General features: G+C 35.8%; 1 protein-coding gene across 3 annotated transcripts in view; it reads left to right on the forward strand.

The window, feature by feature from the left end:
- Window positions 1–5: 5 nt before the first annotated feature.
- The window catches only part of LOC113493302 (hydrocephalus-inducing protein-like), a 32195-nt gene continuing 11724 nt past the window's right edge, over window positions 6–20476 (forward strand). For 2 of the 3 annotated variants that reach the window (XM_026871223.1, XM_026871225.1), the window contains exons 1-54: window positions 6–293; window positions 402–614; window positions 701–899; window positions 977–1115; window positions 1196–1320; window positions 1414–1596; window positions 1683–1891; window positions 1974–2211; window positions 2431–2635; window positions 2719–2786; window positions 2897–3117; window positions 3307–3540; window positions 3618–3739; window positions 3814–4000; window positions 4219–4368; window positions 6621–6814; window positions 6892–7157; window positions 7244–7686; window positions 7946–8131; window positions 8408–8483; window positions 8564–9381; window positions 9918–10088; window positions 10159–10341; window positions 10413–10622; window positions 10692–10831; window positions 11052–11193; window positions 11363–11580; window positions 11652–11801; window positions 11882–11944; window positions 12196–12207; window positions 12855–12949; window positions 13231–13371; window positions 13794–14000; window positions 14074–14261; window positions 14702–14937; window positions 15014–15175; window positions 15264–15304; window positions 15420–15494; window positions 15582–15781; window positions 15866–16120; window positions 16264–16374; window positions 16488–16617; window positions 16693–16858; window positions 16934–17065; window positions 17141–17264; window positions 17379–17547; window positions 17628–17854; window positions 18130–18329; window positions 18436–18678; window positions 18868–19050; window positions 19126–19417; window positions 19491–19739; window positions 19811–20132; window positions 20251–20393. In XM_026871223.1, the coding sequence (XP_026727024.1) occupies window positions 198–293; window positions 402–614; window positions 701–899; window positions 977–1115; window positions 1196–1320; window positions 1414–1596; window positions 1683–1891; window positions 1974–2211; window positions 2431–2635; window positions 2719–2786; window positions 2897–3117; window positions 3307–3540; window positions 3618–3739; window positions 3814–4000; window positions 4219–4368; window positions 6621–6814; window positions 6892–7157; window positions 7244–7686; window positions 7946–8131; window positions 8408–8483; window positions 8564–9381; window positions 9918–10088; window positions 10159–10341; window positions 10413–10622; window positions 10692–10831; window positions 11052–11193; window positions 11363–11580; window positions 11652–11801; window positions 11882–11944; window positions 12196–12207; window positions 12855–12949; window positions 13231–13371; window positions 13794–14000; window positions 14074–14261; window positions 14702–14937; window positions 15014–15175; window positions 15264–15304; window positions 15420–15494; window positions 15582–15781; window positions 15866–16120; window positions 16264–16374; window positions 16488–16617; window positions 16693–16858; window positions 16934–17065; window positions 17141–17264; window positions 17379–17547; window positions 17628–17854; window positions 18130–18329; window positions 18436–18678; window positions 18868–19050; window positions 19126–19417; window positions 19491–19739; window positions 19811–20132; window positions 20251–20393 (10152 nt within the window). In that variant the 5' untranslated portion in view covers window positions 6–197. The remainder of the gene's footprint in view (window positions 294–401; window positions 615–700; window positions 900–976; window positions 1116–1195; window positions 1321–1413; window positions 1597–1682; window positions 1892–1973; window positions 2212–2430; window positions 2636–2718; window positions 2787–2896; window positions 3118–3306; window positions 3541–3617; window positions 3740–3813; window positions 4001–4218; window positions 4369–6620; window positions 6815–6891; window positions 7158–7243; window positions 7687–7945; window positions 8132–8407; window positions 8484–8563; window positions 9382–9917; window positions 10089–10158; window positions 10342–10412; window positions 10623–10691; window positions 10832–11051; window positions 11194–11362; window positions 11581–11651; window positions 11802–11881; window positions 11945–12195; window positions 12208–12854; window positions 12950–13230; window positions 13372–13793; window positions 14001–14073; window positions 14262–14701; window positions 14938–15013; window positions 15176–15263; window positions 15305–15419; window positions 15495–15581; window positions 15782–15865; window positions 16121–16263; window positions 16375–16487; window positions 16618–16692; window positions 16859–16933; window positions 17066–17140; window positions 17265–17378; window positions 17548–17627; window positions 17855–18129; window positions 18330–18435; window positions 18679–18867; window positions 19051–19125; window positions 19418–19490; window positions 19740–19810; window positions 20133–20250; window positions 20394–20476) is intronic. The other variant, XM_026871224.1, reaches the window with a different exon arrangement.

The following is a 20476-nucleotide window of genomic DNA, read 5'->3' on the forward strand; positions in this document are numbered from 1 at the left end:
AGAGATAAAAAGGCGATGGGTGCAAATATAATTTTGATCAAAAACAAAGTTAAATTACATAACTTTCTTCAGCAAACTATTTGCATTCACCAACCTATTTGTTACAGTGGAGTGTTCTAATGTGTTTCAAATTTTATCAAACTGTTTCCATGTAAACAATGTTGTGTCATGTCAGTGAGTGAAGTAGCATTTGCAGTATGGAAATATTGCAGAAGTTTAAGCAAAATGGATATTTTACTTCAGAATTGTACCATTTACTTGCTAAAAAGAAATTACTTCAGCCCTCGACAGAGGTAATTTTTTTTGAGCTTTATCAGACTGTATAGCGATACCAAATTGCATACACTGTTATGTCTTGTAAACATTACGAGTATGTTCTAACACTAGTATCTCCTTGTCAGATAACTCCTTCTGAATATGAAAGGGAAATGAAAATGAGTACGCAGCAGCGGCTGCAGAATTTAAATAACATAGAAGTGGATAACCTCCTCCGTGCCAGCAACAAGGAAACCAACAAGCCTGTGTTGTCTTTCACGCCCAGACTGATCGTGTTTCAAAACTTTAAGCCTAATGATAAGATCGTCGCCAAATTTTCTGTTAAAAATATAAGCAAGGTTACCACAACTTTTCTTTCTTACTTGAATTTCTTGAACTGTTTCACATTTTTTATTTTACACTGGATTTCGTGTTGTTCGTGCAGGGGCCGACGTTTCTTAACATGGTGTACAAGGAGTCGTCGTATTTCTTCATCAAGCCTTGTGGTGGAGTGCTGCTGTCGCGTTTGGCTCCGGGGATCAGCGTCACCTTCGCTGTCACCTTTATGCCCGTACAGTACGAGGACTACACCCACAAAGTATCTTTCTACACTGATGTCGATCAGTATGTTTTGCCTCTAATAGGTCGGTTTATTTATTAGTGACATATATTAAAAATTCTATGAATAGTAACTAAACAGTAATGCATTGTTTTTTTGCAGCCATGGGTCCTAGACCAATTTTCGATTTCCCTGACAGAATTGATATCCCACAGATTCCTCTGAAAGTGGAAAACCATGTTTTAGTGCCAATCCACAATATTGGAATGGTACCGGCGGGCTTTACTTTTAATTGTAAATGGTGAGTTCATGAATCTTATCAATCTATAGAATTAGAATTATGCTATTTTTCACTTATGGTTCTTATTATTGTATCTACAGTCCGTTTTCAGTTCTACCCAAATCGGCATATTTAAATCCGAAACAGAAAATCGACGTTAAAGTAACTTTCAAAACGATGCACTTGGGAGAGACGCGTGGAATATTGAATGCATTGTTCGAAACAGGTGACAAATTATTTGGAATGCATGAATTTTATTAGGTCGATGTGAGGTTCAGATCGGTCAGTACTCTTATCATTAATGTTGTACATATTTTAGGGGAAAACTTCGTCGTTATGATGTCAGGCAAAACATACACGGTCAGTATAGAGCTGGAGAAGCAAGTGGTTCGGTTCTTTGACACGTATAACACTATGATGCGACAACAGACTTTCAAGATAACTAATAAATCCGACCATGTCCTTACTTATATGTGTATGAAAAACGACTGTGTTTATTACGGTACGGGTGACTTCATATTAAATTTTAGACAACATAATTATCCTATGGGTAATATTTTATCTTACTTCTACATTATTGTGGAATAGATTTTGAAGAGAAAGTCAAGTTAGCGACGATATTTTACAACTTGAAATCGAGTGAATCAACAAAGTATACGAAGTTGGTGCGATACGATGTATTGACTAGTGACGAACATGAAAGAGTGTATACTAGGATATTCTATGATGAAATACAAGCACTCGTAGCAGACGAATCATTGCATTTTCAGAATACACACTTCACTATAACACCAATAGTAAGTACTTTTCATTCATTTCAAATTGTAAGATAGTCTACTTAGTATACGATATTTTCATCTAACACGTTTTACTCAACAGGCTGGGAAGTTATGGCCTAACAAATCGACAGAATTATCAATAACGTTTTGCCCTAAGGAGATAGGAGAGTTTAATGCAACAGCATATCTAGACATCGATGGCTCTGTGAACCGAGTGCCTCTGAAGCTGATAGGAATATCGATACCTCCCTCCATTAATCTGAATGTTGAGACTCTTGATTTGGACTGCGTGTATATTAACAAAACTTACAACTATGAAGTCGTTGCTATCAATAAAGGTACATATAAGACTAAATCATCTGTGCGCGCATTCATTTGTGTGACAGTGTTAGGTACACTAATGAAAGGTGTATTGGTATACGTCGTCACTGTACAGTCACTGTGCCACAGTACATGTTCGCAAAGATGAGTTGAATTAGTATAAACATAAATTAGATTTTTAATGATTGTCAGTATACTAGGACCTGGATTGTAAATATGTATGTTTGTGGTTCTAGGCCATATTAATGGTGTGATAGTGTACAAGGAAGTTCCTACGCTGTTCGGCAGTACAATAACTTGTTCTCCGGAACTGAACTGTCTAAGACCTGGTGATAAAGAAATATTCATCGTCTCCTTCAGTAATTCCAATCAAGGGCCGTTCTTTGAAGAGATCAATTTTACTATTCGTGATACGGATGTTGTTTTAAAGCTGTATTTAAAGTAAGTTTGTCTGTTTCCTGTAGTTTATTTAATAAATATATTTAATTTGAAGTTTTGCTTTTGATACCATTATTCTTTTTCAGAGGCGAAGTGATATACCCGTCCCTTACTTTTAGCATACCATGTTTAGATTTCGGAATCGTTAGTGTAGGTAAGAACTAACTACTAACTATCTAGATGATTAGGAGGTTTGCAATATGAGTAGCGATAAACTATCTCGTATTTAGAATCTAAACTGACACTCGTTGCATTCTGATCTAGGAGTACCAAAAACAATGGAATTGGATGTTATTAATGAGTCAGTGGTGCAAGTTAGTGGAACTCTCAAAATATCATCGGACGGACCTGAAATAAGCAGTATTACTTTGACCGATTACGCAGTCGCTGAGAAACCTAAGCCTGAAATTCCTCAGTGGCCCAGAGAATTTAAGATAGAGCCTTGTAAAGTTGACATTGATCCAGAATCGAGAGTGTCGATACAGGTAACATACAATTACTTTGCAATTTATAGAATTTAGCTACTCATGCTATTCCAATCAGTTGTTATTTGGACTAATATAAGCCGTTGTTAAAGTTAGATAAAATAATACCTTTGTATTGCAACGACTGCTGTAGTCAAAGAACTTGTTCATTGGCAGTAAATAATTGAATTCACCTTTCAAATCGTGCAGGTGACATTAATAGCTAATTTAATACGAGCGAATCAAACTTCTCTTGAGCTGGAGCTTGAGAAATCCGACAGCCCTCCAATCATAGTCCCAGTGATGTTCAATGCGATGGTACCGGAGATCACGCCAGCACCAGAAATCAGGCTACGAGCTTGCTTCCTGGATTTCCCTTACGAAAACGAAATTGTTATATCGTCTAATAACATTAGTGGATACTTTACTTTGGAAGAATCACTGGTAATTATTCAACTATTTAAAACAACTCGGATTTTGCCTAACGTGCTCATTAGTGACGTAGTTATTTGGCTTTCTAGGAACAAAACACATTAGACGTAAATGTCAAGATAAAGGAAGGATTTATACAGCCAAGCAGTAGAATATGTTTACCAGTGTCAATAAAAACTAGTAGTTTGGGACTGCAGAATTATGTAGTGAGGTAATACCACACCAGGTTTCCGTTTTTTCCATTTAATTTTATTTCATTCTAATTTTAAACCCTTCTTTCAATAGAATTTATTTGTTTGGGATGTCGAAACCAATTGAAATTTGTCAGATAACTGGTTTTGGGGTACGTCCCATAGTAACGTGTACTCCGATGACGTTACATTGGGGTCAGGTCAAGCTGCTATCAAAATCGCAGAAAGCGCTCACACTCTGTAACGATTCACCAGTCTACGTCCACTTCAAGGCTTCCTTGGTAAGAAAAAAGAACACATCGTCACGATATAATTTAAGACATTCAATGCTAATTGAGCAACCTACAGTATTAACCCCCATTCTTGTTGTTATTTATGGGTCTTTTGTTTACATTACAAAATAAAATCGAAACAAATTGATCATTTAAGCTTTGTCTAATCTAGATGGGTAGTTGTATACTATTCAGGACTAACGTACTAAGAGGTTATTATATCGTAGTTGAGCAAAGACGGCAGATGGCAAATATCCCCGACTGAAGGTTATGTCGAGCCTGAATCTGAAACGGATTTGGTATTAACGTTGTATTTGATCGACGCTGATACATACACCAATAAAGCTGTAATACAATTAGAAAAAGTAAAGGAAATCGTAAGTAAAGTCAAAGTGGAAATTAATATCGCATAAAAACACAGCTTTTAATAATCGGGATATTTATACACTGTGCGTTATTTATATTACACCATGTTCCAATCAGGGCGAAGAGGTTCAGTTTCAAGAATACTATTATAATTTTAAGTAATTATCAAAATCATTGCAACAGTTAGAAGCAAAAAATATATTTCATTAGTTTTAAAAATAAGTACTAACAATGCCGTACTAACAATTTCGTGAGCTACTGTACTGTAGCAGAATGAATCACTGCAACATAATTAGACGATGAGTGAATCGTCTAAAACTAACGGCCGTTGCAATATAAGGTAAACGCTCCTAATACGGCGGTAGTCAAAATCGCTTCCTATTACGGTGGTATTTATATTTTCGCGTTTTATTCCCGTTTTATTCAGTGTAGGTAGACCAAAACCGAAACTATTTATTCTAAATCTTTTACTTTATGACTTAACTGACATTTGCAATTATAGCAGATAGACAACACAACAAAATCAATCAGTCTCTGTAACGTAATCGACGTGAGAGGTGTTTCCATACAAACGCGGAACAACAAAAGTAAATACACAAATATTTAGAAACTAAGTTTTTCGTATTAAGATGCCGTTCGAGTTTGTTCTTTTGTTATTTATAGCATTTTCTTATTATTACACTCACTATTTAAATAGCTTATTTTATATTTGTAAGTCATTTTTTACCAAAAAATTTAAAAATAAAACACCGCCGTAATACGATACAAATTTTAAATATTAATCCTAATACAGTGTTATGACTCCGAAATAGGAAAAGTACTGGTCATGTTTAATTGTTTATAACTTTCAATTGATTAATTTATTCAATTAGTTTCAAGTTTAGTTGAAAAAAATATTAATCACATAACTTAAAAACCATATTCTGTGGTATGTGTTCTTAATTGGAAATCTAGTTAAATATGAAAACTGTCGAGTACAAAATGTTAGTTTCTTAGAAGAGGCAAAAATGGGAAGGTGTATTTTGATTTATCACAAAACATTTATTTTGTATAAATTTTGACTTGAGTTTTACAAATCTGAGCCAAAAAACTGTTAATGTTTGATTAGGCATTTTTACTCTTTTGTTTATCGAAATATTTATGGGTCAGAATTAGGATTATCGAAAACATGAGTAGTTTTCCTATTACGGAGGTAATTATTTCCAGGTAACTCCGTGTAGGGTTCTAAGATCTCCTATTACGGTTCTATTCATTTATCTATAAATTTAATAAATCTGTAGAAGGGTCAATTCTGTACACTGAAAATATTGAAAAAATAAACAGCAGCGAGTGACCAAACCCAAATATGTGATTAAAATTTATTTTGTCTGTCTGTATGTTCAGGCATCACGAGAAAAATAACTGTTCGATTTCGATGAAACTTGGTATAATTATACCTTATTTTTCAGTTTTATCCATAGACGTTGTTCTGTAGAACTGCGGGTGCCGGGGAAAGTGATTTAATCCCTCGAATACTATTGATTCTCAACAATTTCAGATCAGGTCAGATCAAGGTACCAGAATTACTATGAAAAAAATACTTACTACAGAACGCGACCTCAACAAGCTATAGAGGGAAGCTATATAGCTCTATAGAGGGATGTCCTTAATTATTATAGGCCTAGCCGTATTCGGGTCCCATGCATATTAGATGTCATTGTCAGAGTTACTCAAAATGGAAATAATTCATTCACCATTAATTTGATTACGCAATTTAATAAAATCAATTTTCAATAAAAAGGAAAAACTTTTACTAACACATAACTATTATTAAATAAATATTATTTGTACGGAACTTTAATGAATATAAGTTCTGACCCTCCGTATTAGGAGCCGTCTACCGCAGTAATAGGATCAGAGCAAAATTTTACCTCCGTATAAGGGAAAATCGACCCGACTATTTAAATATTTCTTTAAAATAAGAAATATCATCAACAGAATCATAGTCTCAACGGCAATACAAAATATAAATTCCACTTTTAACGATAGAATTTTTTTCCACCTTTAGAAATACCTACAAATTCTTATTTTTGTTTCTTACTTTCAAATGTTGCGAAATACCTCCGTAATAGGTGCTTTTACCTTATACCTACTTCCCGATCTACGAGCATACTTCTGGTTAGTACGGGAATGTGTAACTGAACCGAAACGTCGTAACAGTACAGCCGCTACGTACAGAAACTAAATACACTAAATGTATCATGTATTTGTTTTGCCAACCTAGTTAGTGCCTTTGTCTGCGTCTGGCGTCGGAACGAGTATTGTAGTCGGTGAGCTACGCGACAGGATTGTTCTTGGGAAACATTTCACTAAAATACCCCTTAATAGTAAAGTCATTATGGAGAATTGTGGAACACGGTTACACGCGCTGGAGTGGAGTGAACATTACAAAGCCCCAAAAACGAAACAACCCACAGCGTATGTTCCAGATTCATTATAATACTCCGATGATATAAGCAAAAACACAAAAAGAATAAAAAATATCGTTTTTGCAGAGGATTTTTCAGCTTGGACCCAAAAGTGTTTAAAATTTCTGCTGGTGAAAAACTAGAGTTGTCAATAACAGGAATTTCGTATAAAGTCACTACCGTTAAAGAGATGTGGTATTTAGTCGGCAGTGTTGAAGGAATTAATAAGAAGGAACTGCTATTGGAATGTCAAATAGTGGCAGAATTTGTTGATCCCAAAATAGAAATATCTACCAATCTCGTGGAATTTCAGTATGACTTTGGTCCTTATAGTGAATACTACAAATTGACAGGTGCGGCGCAAAGTCTTTTTTTCTATAATCCTTGTAGATAAGTGCCATAAAGTTTATTGCCTTAAGTATCTTAACTATTTTTACAGATATTGTCACAATTAAAAATGTATCGAAACTACCACTAGATATTGAGATTTGTGCCAAACCACCGTTTGCAATAATACAAAAACAAAGCACTTACAAAATTCCACAGGAAGAGTCCAACCTTTGCTGTTGCATACGATACAGAAAGTCCGATTTAAATCTAAAAAATATCATAAACGAAGTGGGCCCTGCTCAGTCACGAACGTTTATCGACTTCTTGACCTCAAAACCCGTTGAACCGTTACGGAAGGGCCCTCTACATTTTTTCCATGATATTAATAAAATTAAAATGGCATTCAATCTCACTCATGCACTGGAGGAGCGTTTAGAGGATCAAGAAATTATGAAGTTGCAAATACTCTTCGACACCACGAAGCATTTAAATCTGAAGTCGAAAGTGTATTGCGACGTGATGAAGATCAAATTTAAAGGCCATAAGAACAAGGTTTGTTTGAATGAATCGTAACCATGTATCCGATTATCCGTGACTATAATTCTGATCAGAATTTTTATTAATTTTTTTAAACTCAAGCTCAAACTTGACGCCTTAGCGAACTCTCCACTAGCTCCTCATTACATTGTTTTCCGAAGCTTTCATCGTTCTCTAAGAATACAATTTATCAAAATATTTGTTTCATTAACCTATTTGACGGAAAAATATGAACATTTCTAATTTAATTGAAACGTTGTTTTGTTTGTTTTAGGATGCATTAAAATTGATCGGAAAGATAAATTTTCCAAACATATTGGTTTTATCCCCGAGAGTCGATTTCCAGTGTATTTTAAACGGAAGCATAGAGAGCAAAACCATAAAAATACAAAATGCGACACCTCTTCTAGTTTGTTACAGGTTTCAGTGGAAGAAATGCTCAATTACAAAAATTCCAGTAGTAAGTTTAAATAGTGGTTTCTTAGGTTTACGCGAATGTTAGACATTGAAATGAAACTACTTTTTAGGTATCATGGTCTGCCCGTGACCATGATACCTGCAAAGGTTTCGAAACGTCGGGAACTAAAATCTAAAATTAAACCGCGATAAAATCCGTAAAAGTAGTTTCATTTCAGTAAGTTTAAATATTTTTTATTAAAACTGAACTCTTGAAAGTGCGAGTTCTTTGTTTATCAATTGACCTGGTATTATATCGTCATGTTTTATTTTAAAACAGCCGGAACTAACAGAGCTAGATTACGGAAATACATGCAGTCTAATAAAAAGCTCTACTGAGGAACCCACTACTATCGGTTAGTAGGTAACATTTTTGCTTTTGTTTGTTCATTGCTCTCTAATCGTTATCATAATTTGGCCTCATTATTTATTTTAGGTTCCGGCTTACGAGAGATTTTACCAACTCAGACTGTTGGAGAGTCATCACTCCAAGATCCAAAGTTAGATACAGTTAGTTGTAATAAGGTACTCGCTATGTTTCAAGAGATAGTAACGATCACAACTTGTGAGGAGACGTCGCAGATCGATGAAGAAGTAATTAAAATGCGAATGATGCAGAAAATAGCACCCATGATAGATGTCGATTATGACACTGATTTTGAATGGAGTTATAAGTTTGCTAAACTACAGCCTTCCCATAACAGAAAAGATATAAACGACGTTTTGCAGTTGGTCTCACATCGTGGTCTCCTGAAACCGAATGAGATTCAAAATGTGCACGTCATATTCAGACCAAAGCCAAACATTAACGTACGGGCCATTCTTGAATGTGAAGTTTTGGGAGGTCCTCCAGAAACAATCTTAATTACAGGGTCCAGTTCCGACCTGATGTATAAAATAAACTCACAACAATTAAACTTTAAAATAAGATCATTTCATGAACATGCTCATGAAGACTTAATAATTACTAACATAGCGCAACTACCCTTTACGTACAGAACGTATTTGGACGAGCCTAAATTTAAAAATGAACTGGAAGGAACTATCCTTGAACTATTGCCATCTGAAAAATTATTAGAACCAGAAGAGGAAATATCAATGAAGATCGTGATACGGCCTGGTGTTGTGGGTTACTACCGCAGAACATTCCTGCTGGAAATTGGTCATCTACCGCACATTCCTATAGAAATTTTCGGATGGGGAGTCATACCTCAAGTGTTTATAACTTTGTACAAACCGGAGAGTTTTGAAGATGTAAGGTTTTTGACACATCTACATTTTTGAGACTTATACTTATTTTTTGATTGAGAAACTGAAGTGTTCACTAATAAAACAAACAATCCGGAAAAAAATAAATAAATTAGGATTCACATTTCACTGAGTCATATATAATTGCGGTTTGCTAACGTAATCTTCGTTAAAATGATAGGATACGTTCAAATAGTGTTAAGATGTACTGTATAATTAAGTTCAGTCAGTGTTAATTTTTTTCGGTTGGTAAACAATCAGGTGCGTGTGAACTACAAATGTAAACTAAATCACGCTAATAGCTGCAGACCAGCAGATGCAATATGAATTATGACGCTTTGTGTAGTGAGATTATTAATAGGTGCCTCGGTAATTCGATTTGGCTATGGTCATATCAATACAATGCCAAAATCATATTCAACTCAATCTGAACTTGAACCGGATTGTCCTGCAAGTTAATTTTTGTTATAATAAAATAAATGAGATACATTTTTCTACTTTTGATATTGTATTTTCTATAATTGTCATATGAACGATTTTAGCATGATCCGGAAATAGGATATGTGGCCATTCCTACGTTGACGCAACAATATTTGGCAGCAGTCAGTGAAATTTTTAGTACAGGCAAAGAGGAACATTTGAATTCACCTCTGACAGACAAATGCTTCGAAGATCCTGACTTTCAAGATGGATGGCACATTTGTTCTTCTTGGGTATATATCTTACTGTTGTTAAGTCATACTTTCAGTTAACGTATGATTTCATACATTGCGCGTGTTCCAGGATGGTTACCCGACTATTATGGATATTGAATTAGCAAAAGAAAGAATATCGGTGATACAACATATACGGTCGCGTCCTGAAATTTTAACTGCTTACTCTACAATAGCTAAAATGGGACCGATACCGGGATATCTCACTGTGCCCTACGTTATAGACTACGGCGTTGTTATCACCGGGAGTACAGTAAGTACTGCGTAGACTGCCATGTTTGTTGTTTACACATCGCACATAATGTTTATTTATAATGCCAACAGGTGCAGTGCACGGCTGAAGTGGTTAATTATGGACCGATTGTCACAAAATTGCACTTTGCAAAGGGCACTTCTGTTCCCTCATGGCTGGGTATGAAGCTGTGTGGAAAGCTTAATCCTGGTGAAACGGGGAAAATAGAAGTTACATTTTCTCCAACTTCAAATGACTTCACGGAGTTAGAACAACATGTTGAAACGTCTTTTAACGTAGAGGTAATAATTTATCGTAGGTGGATGTAATATAGGAGTGTGCACGTTTTTTAAAGCACGTCTGTTGTTTAGGTGCCTTATGGAGTAACAATACCAATACAGATCAAAGCTCTCTGCGCTGTGCCCTACCTGGTGTCAAACGTAAAGGTTGTTGACTTTGGGTCTGTTCGATGCGGCGACAAAATTATTTGTTCCATACCTTTAAAAAATGTGTAAGTATATTAAATGTGTAAGTATATTGAAATCGCCTACATAAGAATTCTTTATAATGTTGTCAGACCACGGAGACTAGAATAACATAAAATTGTAGTCATGTTACGAAATACTCGGTTTGATCCAACAAAAACCTCCAGTCACTGTTTCAATAGTTGATAATGTGTCTATATATGTGTGGATATATGTTTCGTATATAATAAGAAACTTCTATTTTAGTGGAAGACCTACATGCATTTGGTACGTTACCTTACGCCTTAAGGCTCCTGGTCCTATACCTATGATGGTGCTTGACAGTTCAGGGAAATACGAGCCTGGCCAGGGAGGCTGGCTGAGTGTCGCCTTCAAACCTACGATGGAGGTTTGATTTGATACTGTTTAGATTTTTTAATTAGCCCGTTATTTCTTTTCGTAACTCCTTCTTCAGTTTGTGATAGATTCTTAGATGAACTACTAATTATTATTCATAATCATTCAATAATAAGTACATACGTATTACGAACTAACCTTGGATATATTTCATTCTATAGATGTTGTACGAAGGCCTATTGATATTCAGATTCCACATGAACCCGAATAGAATGACGATTCCAGTCACGGGGCAAGGAATTGTGCCTCACGTGCATATAATTGGACCCAACGTTAACTTTCCGCCCACGCTGCCCTGGGCCGATACAACCGACATTTACTTCGGCCTAACGAACCCTTGTCCTTTTCCTGTTGAGCTTATTATAGCTCACAGTGACGAGTAAGTTATTGATCGAAGCTATGTTTATGAGGACTGTTAACCTAAAACTTTTGAAATAAATTTAATTTTAGGAAATGGAAAGAGGAAGAAGATATATTCCAGTTGCTTTATAAGTACTATAACAAGCCAGAAGAAATGTTGGTCCCTGCTCTCAGACCAGGTGCAGGGTTACCACGAGAAATTATAAATTTCTGTCAAAGTTTTAACGAACATATTAAAAAGTATGTACTTTTACTAAATATTTTAAATTTATGACCCTAGTAGCAATGTCTTATTGATTGACACATTCTACATGTTTCAGGGTCAAGGAGGAGGAGGCGGCTACAAACAAAGTTCTAACTGCAAGAGTTACAGCGGCTGCAAAGTATGCATTATTTTATTTCTCTTTAAGGATTTTGGGCAATATGTTTTCTCATTATTATTGTTTTAATTGAGGATCGAACCCGCTACGTCGCATACAGTGAGCTCAGCTTGCTGACTTTAACCACTCGGCTATCCGTGCAAAATTATATAAACATACATATTTTGAAATTCATATGCCGATTGTTTTATGCTAGCGTTAGTTAGTTGTTATTTTTCATCATAATTTACTTTACACATTTATTTTACTTTCAGGGTTCAAACCAGGTTAGCATCAGAATTTTTCAAAGCTCCGTACTTTCCTCTCTACTTCGAAACTATCACTGACTAACAGCAAAGATAAATATGGTGGTGAAACCTGATTATAATTATTTGCAAACGCTAATCCGTAGGAGCCAGTACTTTTTGTCACCCTTAAAATACATGGGCCCCGATTCTACTCTTAAAAATGGCCGATGAATGAATAGCAGTTGGATTAAATTTGAAACTGTTCCTATTCTCTTAAGCATTTTGTCAACACAATAATTTGAAATTAATTGTATTGACCGTGAGTGTTCCGCTCTGTAGTGAATTTTATTGCCAATTATTGTCCGATGAATATCCATTAATTCATCGACCATTGATAATAGCAGAATTGGGGCCCAGTACGAGATGAGACTATTGCTTTGAAGTGGACAAGCGGAATGACGATAAATCATTTGAAACCGTGAAAACAGTTTTTTTTTTCTAAATAAGCCAAAACAACTGACTTCTGCTGTATCTAACCATATTAGATTCAACAGAATTGCTATACCATCGTCTAAAGCCTCCGCGTAATTAATTGGCAGATTGCTATACCATGGAAATTTATATGTTATGCGAATCTCAACCTTTTGAGTATATACCTAGTATCTGTTTTCATATTTTACTTTCAGAAAAGCTAAGAGTCCTAAATCAGCTCAGAAGACGGCTGTAACGCCCAAAGAAACACCTCCCATGAAAGTCCGAACGGAATCTGAAATTGTTGCAGGTATTATTTATGTCCAACCCCAGAATATATGTATAGGTATATATGTATGTATTTTTCGAGTTCTGTACCTGAAGTGTAAAAACGGAACCCTATAACTCCTCTGTTCGTTGTCGTCGTCTGTTCGTCTGCCGCCAGGCTGTATGTCATGTACCAGGCAAGTTGAAACTGAAATTAAATTAGTTGAAATTTTCAAAGCTTTGGTATTTTTGTTGCATCTTTATGAAATAATAAAAGTGAAGTTAACCAACGGTTTATTTTACATTTTTTGGTTGTTTTTGCAGATGAGATAAAGGAACTAAAGGAAAGACATGTAGATCCCTTAAGTGAGTGTCTACATCCGGTAGTAGACGATGGCTCTGAAGGCTCCGGTGATAAGCACGCAAAAGGCATTCTAGTATTTTTTCATGGCTCTCCATGCGAAGGTATGATTTTATCAAATAATAATAATTTAGATCGGCCAGCTTGAAGGACTGGGATCCATGGGAAAACGTTGGACGAGCTGAAACGTCGGATTTGAGCACGGTCGCGGGTTCGGACCCCGCATAAGATACATTGTGTTATTCATGAAAGCTTGTTTGTGAAACCCCCCGCGACACAATGATTAAATTTCTTAATGTGGGAGTAATTTTTTTAACAGAGATTAATTTGTATCATCATAATGACTGAGGTATATTTTTATATACGTAACTTTACTATTTTTTGTGAGGTTATTCGTTTTCACCTTATTATTTTTAGGATTACTCAAGTAAGCAAAACATTGAGTGATGCAATTTTGGAGCTAGAAATTAGCTTTCTGCGTAAAGACCTTGAAGGTACATTGTCCTAATCTACTTTTATGTTTTAGAGATGCAAGGTCAAGAACTAGCTTATGCTCTAGGAAAAAGGTTACAACTACCTACAATAAATATGGATCTGATCATAGTTGAAGCGTTATGTGTAAGCGAGTGCGAGGCAAAAATGATTCTTGTGTCTGCCATCGACGAGAATTATGAGGCTATGAAAAGAAACACCAAAGCGAGCTCAGACTTTAATGAAAATGAGCACCCTGAAGGTTGTTGAACAAGTTTAAAAGTTAACGGTATTTTGTATGATACCTATTGATATAAGATTAACTTCTCTTTTAGAAGACTTCGATGAGTATGCTGATGAATTTGAAATAATTTTGAAGAAAATTGTATTCTTAGCTAACACTAAAAACATGAATACTCCTCGATCAAAAGCTAGTGAGAAAAAGAAAAGAAGATCTCCAACATCGTCGGTGGCATCTCATACAGTGTTGGGGGCTATGGGATCTACCACGCTGTTTCAGATGGTAATCTTGATGTTTTTGTTTAAAATTTTTAATACATTATCTTCAAATAATAACACTAATCTAATCGAGTCCAATAATGTCGTACTGTCAGTGATTTTGATATGGATTTGTATTGACGAGGTGGAGGTTCGATCCTTAAGCAGGTAAAGTAGCAATGTGATATTTTGAATGATTCTAAGACTCTACTGAATGAAGTGAAACAGTGAAGTAAAACATCGTGTGTTGAATTAATGACTTGAATGCTTGTGAAACCCCCTCTATACAAGCATTAAATTCCTAAATGCGGAGTCGTTTTTTGAAAGAAAAAAGATAGATTAGAAATCCTCTAACCGAAGTCTGGGCCTCCCCGTGGGACCTTACTTCCCCACGGTGGCAGCTGGTGTCATTACTGAATTTAATTTGAGCCCTTTAGACGAAGTCATTCTTAACTCTTATTTCAGGATTTAGTAGAAGAACTGCTTACGGATTTCTTCACTCTACCTAAATTTCACCGAGGATTTGTGGTGGATACGTTATCAAGTATAGTAGTCAAGAATCCTCCATTAGTGCTGATGACATTAATAAAATGTAAACGTCATATATGGAACATACATTTGGTCTTATGTCACTCTGACTTTTCTAAATGGGCACAAGCTTATGATGAAGCTCAGAAAGAGGCCGAAGCGATACTGGATGAGTAAGTGTAACCTAGTTTGTTAATCTATGCTTTAAAAATATGATTTTGCGACTGATCTTTTAAAATCTATTTATAGGGCACAGTCCAAGGTGTATAATGAGACAGAAATACAAGAAATAGTCACAAATTTTGATGACATGGATGCAGAAGACTACGAAAATTCTGTACCTGAATTAAAAGCCTTGTATATCTCGATTGGTTTAGACGCTCGAAGAAAAAAATATTTGGATAAAATTGGGTAACATTGATGCTTTCCGCCAAACTTGTTTGAATTATTTATAATAGGAATTTAAGGAATGCTTTTTAATGTTGTTATTTTTGGACAGATATACGGCTGATAGCTCCAAAAAGGATAAATCAATAAAAGGTGAGATAGTAGGTAGTTCATGTTGCCCAAACTTAATTCTTAGATTAAATGTGGAGATCGATAAAAAGTAATGTCTTGATTTTCATTTAAATTGTGATGTTACGACTTTTAACAGAGAATCGCAGTAAATCATTAATCACAGTCGACGCCTCGGAATCAAAGAAAAAAATTAAAAAAGAAGATCCCAAAGGTAAAAAGCAATTTAAGCTAATATTTACCTCAAATCTCAAATCTATATAGTCAATACTTTTTGTTATTATTGTTATATATCTTACAGCAAAAGCAACGAGTGAATATGCCATAATGAATACAAGATATAATGAATATACGAAAGTAACATATGAACAGCTCATTAATATTGCGAATAATTGGATCTTAGAAGAGGCGGATCTAGGGGCACCTTTATTCACTTTTAATGGAACAATAGTAGGAGTAGGTCAAAAGAAAATTAAGAAAAAGTCTGAACTCCAACTACAGGTTACAACAGTATTTCGAATTAAAAATTGGGTGAATTTCTGAATCTTTGTAGATCCAGTTTTATTAAATTTTACTATGTTACAGGTTTCGGAAGTTAGTTTATCCGATAGAGGGTTTCCGATCACGTTTGTTGTGTGTCCTTGTTTGCAATATAAGAACGCTTTAGTCAACATGTTTGTGAAAGCGCCCGTCGTTAAGGATGCGCTGAAAGAAGAAGAAGAATTAGACGTTCTGAAATGTCCAGTGAACAGAAAAGAATTCACAGTTCTATTACCAAAGACATTCCCTTCGATACATCATGAGAAACCTCTGAAGTGGTGGCATTTGGACGAGAAACCGGTACGAGAACGTAATATGTTTATACTTCCTTAAGTTCTTACTTGACTTTTGAGCCTAGAACTTCACAATAATTATATCTTTTTGAACTCACGATAGACTTTCAATATTCCAATAATAGCTTAATCTGAGGTCATTCATTTCAGATACGAAAATGTGAATGTAACCAATTAACTGATCTCAATTTATTGGATGACACCACTCAAGACAACGTATTAAACATTCTTTCTAAATGGCATTGCACTTGCGGGAGAAAGGTGACTTTCATACTTACTATTTCATAATGAGCTTACTACTCTTAATGTTTCTTTTTGGCGGTTTTTCTTAACTTTTTCTTATATTATTTGTATTTAATTTTGTGTATGTCCAGGTGACGTCAACTCAAACTTCTACGAGTGAGATCCCATCGATGTCCGTGGAAAGGGTCCATATTTTCGAAAACCATGACGATTTCCCAGAGTTAGACCCGCTACCGCTCTGCGCTGTTAAGTCGACACCAAGTAAATAATGAACAGACATATTAACTATAAATTCACATTTTCTCCTATAAACCTTTCTCCTATTTTATTTTTTAGCCTTTGGAAAACGTTTAGTTCTACAACCCGGTGACCTAATTAGGTGTAAATATTCATTTAGTCCTCAAGACGAAGGAAACTTTAGTCTCAAGCGGTATGTTGAAGTAAACGGTTGGCCTGAATCGAGAGTCGATATCAACGTTAATGGGATTTGTGATTTGCCGAGGTATCTCATCCATTGCTCCAATAGATTGACGTGGTTCTTAAAATTCTTAGATTTAAACCATCGCATTTGTTTTAGGTTGGATAGCCGCCCCAAAAAGATGTTCGAGAATTTCGTTCGTAGGACTCTAGAAGATAATGTTTATAAATTAACGTATTTGGATGATCTTAAAGTATTTGAGTTCGGTCCAATATTTACGGGGAATCATAGGTATGCATTCAATTGAGGTAAGATGCCATAGACAAAAAGTTAACACGTCTCTAAAATATATATTTTTGTTTTCAGGATTTATGAAGAACATTATACAATCGATTTGAAAAATTCTTCCCTGATGACTGCTGATGTAGTGATTGAGTTTCTGGAAGACACCACAGTGTTCCAAATAGACAAAAATTTCATTAGTTTGGAGGTAAGGAAACATTTTTAAAACTATTTATTTTCTACATTTGAACTGTTCAGTAGGCCATGTACATTAAGAATGGCTACAATATAATCAATATTTTCACATACTTTTTCTGTGCAGCCCGGATGTCGTGGAAAGCTGACAATATCGGCAGCTCCCACTGAGAAAGGAGTGCACACAAGCGTATTACTGTTCTGTGTCAAAGATAATCCTGAAATAGTCATGGTCAACATTGCATGCAGCGGAGTTGTACCTGTGGTTGAAATTTTGCCACTTACTAAAGTTATAGGTCAGGCAATAGTTATCGTTATTCTAATGGTATAACGGGTTTTATAACATGAAGTATTAATGTGCATGACATTTATCCAGAATACGGGAAGCTATTGCTTTATCGCCGCGAAGACGACAGGTTTATAGTAAAAAACGACTCGATCCTACCGATAATGTGGAAGATACGGAACGGGCACGAGTTCATAGAGGACTTTATTATAGCGCAATCATCGGGCATCGTCGCCAGACAAGACAATCAAGTGGTTCCCGTAACATACATTGCGTGCCGAGTTGGCGTTATCCAGAACAAACCGCTGGTTATCGATGTGTGTTTTAATTTTCATAGTATACTACAGAACCGAGATTATGTAGCATAGCATTACAATATAAAACGATTAGAAAAACAAATTCATTCTAGGCAAGTGATTTAACTTTTATTCGTCAATTCAGCGATTTTTCAGCGTTAGCGTTCGGAGAAAGGTATGCAATGAAGAATTGAACTGAGAAATGCATCTCACTTGTCTTTAGGCACATTGTCTTCGAGGTTTCTTAGACTAATAAGGAAGGGAGGAAAGTCTCTAATGAAACTTGACTATTACAGATTTATGATGCAGAAGGTCGTGGTGATCCAATGGTGATAGACACTCTATTCTTATCGGCTGAATGCTACGACGTGATGGTCGAGTGTGCTCATGAGAACCCCAGCGAAACATACCTTAACTATGGCAATGTTAAAGTGAATTCGACTATTGTTAGAGAAATGTATCTGCTGAATCGTGGCAAATATAACATTTATTACAAGTCAGTATAGTTCTAATTACTTAATTATACAAATATTTTCCAGTTTGTTATTCCGACTGTACATTTTTTTTAATAAATACCGACATCAAATCTTATAATAACTCAGGTTGAAAAAAGTCAAGAATTTCCCCGAGCCGTCGTTGTTGCGATCTTTTGAGGCTATACCGGAGTGTGGCGTTGTCCCCGCCTCGCTGAAGCTGGTCTCCATCGAGTTCGAGTGTACTCCCACCACGTCCATGAACCTCGTCAACGTGCCCGCTTACATCTGCTCCTTGTTAGACGGCAGCAAGGACCAGGTTGTCGTGGCTAAGTTCCCTGTCTGCGTGACCATAGCTTCGTTTTACAATACGTAAGAACATTTTAAAAGCATTAAGTTACGCAGCCGAAGATAGATCTCGATGGCGTGCAATGGGGAGGCTTATGTCCACCAGTAGTCGAATATGGTCTGATTATGACGATGATGAGTTTACGCGTGTTAAAGAAATTTAAGAGTAACTTTATTAAAGAGTAAATTTAAATTGCGTTGCTGCGTTTTCAGGTTCACCCTATTTCCATTGGGAGAGCTGAATTTCCATATCATACCTGTTGGTAGTGGTATAATGAGAGATGTAATTCTCAACAACACAAGTAAATGTCCTGTGACCTACGAGATCATTTTACCGGCGGCATACCAAGTGGATCCTCTTCAACCTTCACCTCCAAGTAAAGAGAAAAGTACTAAGTGAGTCTAAAACTTTTCAAACTTGAATAATTTTCCCTAAAAAGCTCTTAACATATTTTTGAATATTGTTAATAGGATAAGAAATCCGCCGCTAAAATGTGGCAACTTCCTCATAATGAACGAAGACAACCTACTGGCTCCCGGCACCAGTCGCACCATACAAATACAGTTCTTTGCAACAGCGGCTAGAAAGTTTGAAGAAACAATTAATTTCATTATCAGTGACACATGCCCCGCTGAAGCGCAAGGGGTACCGCTAAGACTAGTAGGAACAGGCGCCATGCCCACTTTGGACCTGTGGAATATCGAGACCACATTTAGAGAACATTTGATAGTTAAAAATCTGTGCGAATATAAAGTTCATGAGGTAAAGTCGTATCGCCATTGGTATCTGATCAAACAATAATGTAAATAACTAAACATTAATTTCTTTCTTTCAGTCTTCACCGCATTGCGTTTTTGCGGAGAATTCTGTGACATTGCATTTTTTCTGTGTCACAGTTGGCTCAAGTCACATGGGTAACATAGATCTCTATAACAATGGACTTGTTGCATGTGCCCTTACCATGAAGTTACATTACCAAACGAATGCCAGTAGTCATATTTTCACTTTGGATAAATACGAAACTCACATCGAGCCTTTGTTACATAAGAATCTGGGAATCATATTTACTCCGAAAGCGCTAAGAGTACGTAAACTTAAATAAAAATAACGTGAACAAAAATTTACTAGACAAGTAAAAGTACGGGATTTTTTCAGGAATACCGAGCAGTATTAGAAATAAAATTGAAATTACTGGACAACCAAGAACAATCCTTCAAGATTTGTCTTATAGGAGAAGGTGTAATTCCTAGGATCAGCTTGATTAAACCACGTGTTAAGCACCATAGATCCTCCTTGCTTCGTTTCCCAGTGACGTGCCTTGGCTCTATTAGCCACAAACCTATTCGCTTCAAAAATATCAGTTCTGTTAAAAGTGTGGTTACTTTAGACGTTATGCAGCCAATGAATGAAGAAAGACCTATTTTCTGGCTGGCAGCGGCAGCTGAAAGCGAACACATGGTGCTTGATGGAAACAATGGTAAGTTAAACTTAAAATAATACTTAAGGTTTTATGAATCGTACACAATTTATTACCTTTTTCCTTTTGTTTTTCGTCGACAAAAATCTTGCATTAATTTTTTTTTCGTTCATTTCAGACGAAATGAACTTGACTATGAAAGTGGTACTACGACCAGAAGAAATTATAACAGTAAATATTTATTATAATCCCATAAGAAAGGGCCGGACAAGCTGCGATGTAAAACTTAGCATAGAGGAGAATCCTTATGAATATTATACTGTAAGTACAACTTGCAAAGGATGCATGATTCAAGGTGATCGCATTATGCGTGACGAATGTAATATACAAATGTATTGCATTAT

The sequence above is a fragment of the Trichoplusia ni genome, chromosome 4 (assembly GCF_003590095.1).
Source record: "Trichoplusia ni isolate ovarian cell line Hi5 chromosome 4, tn1, whole genome shotgun sequence".
Classification (NCBI taxonomy): domain Eukaryota; kingdom Metazoa; phylum Arthropoda; class Insecta; order Lepidoptera; family Noctuidae; genus Trichoplusia; species Trichoplusia ni.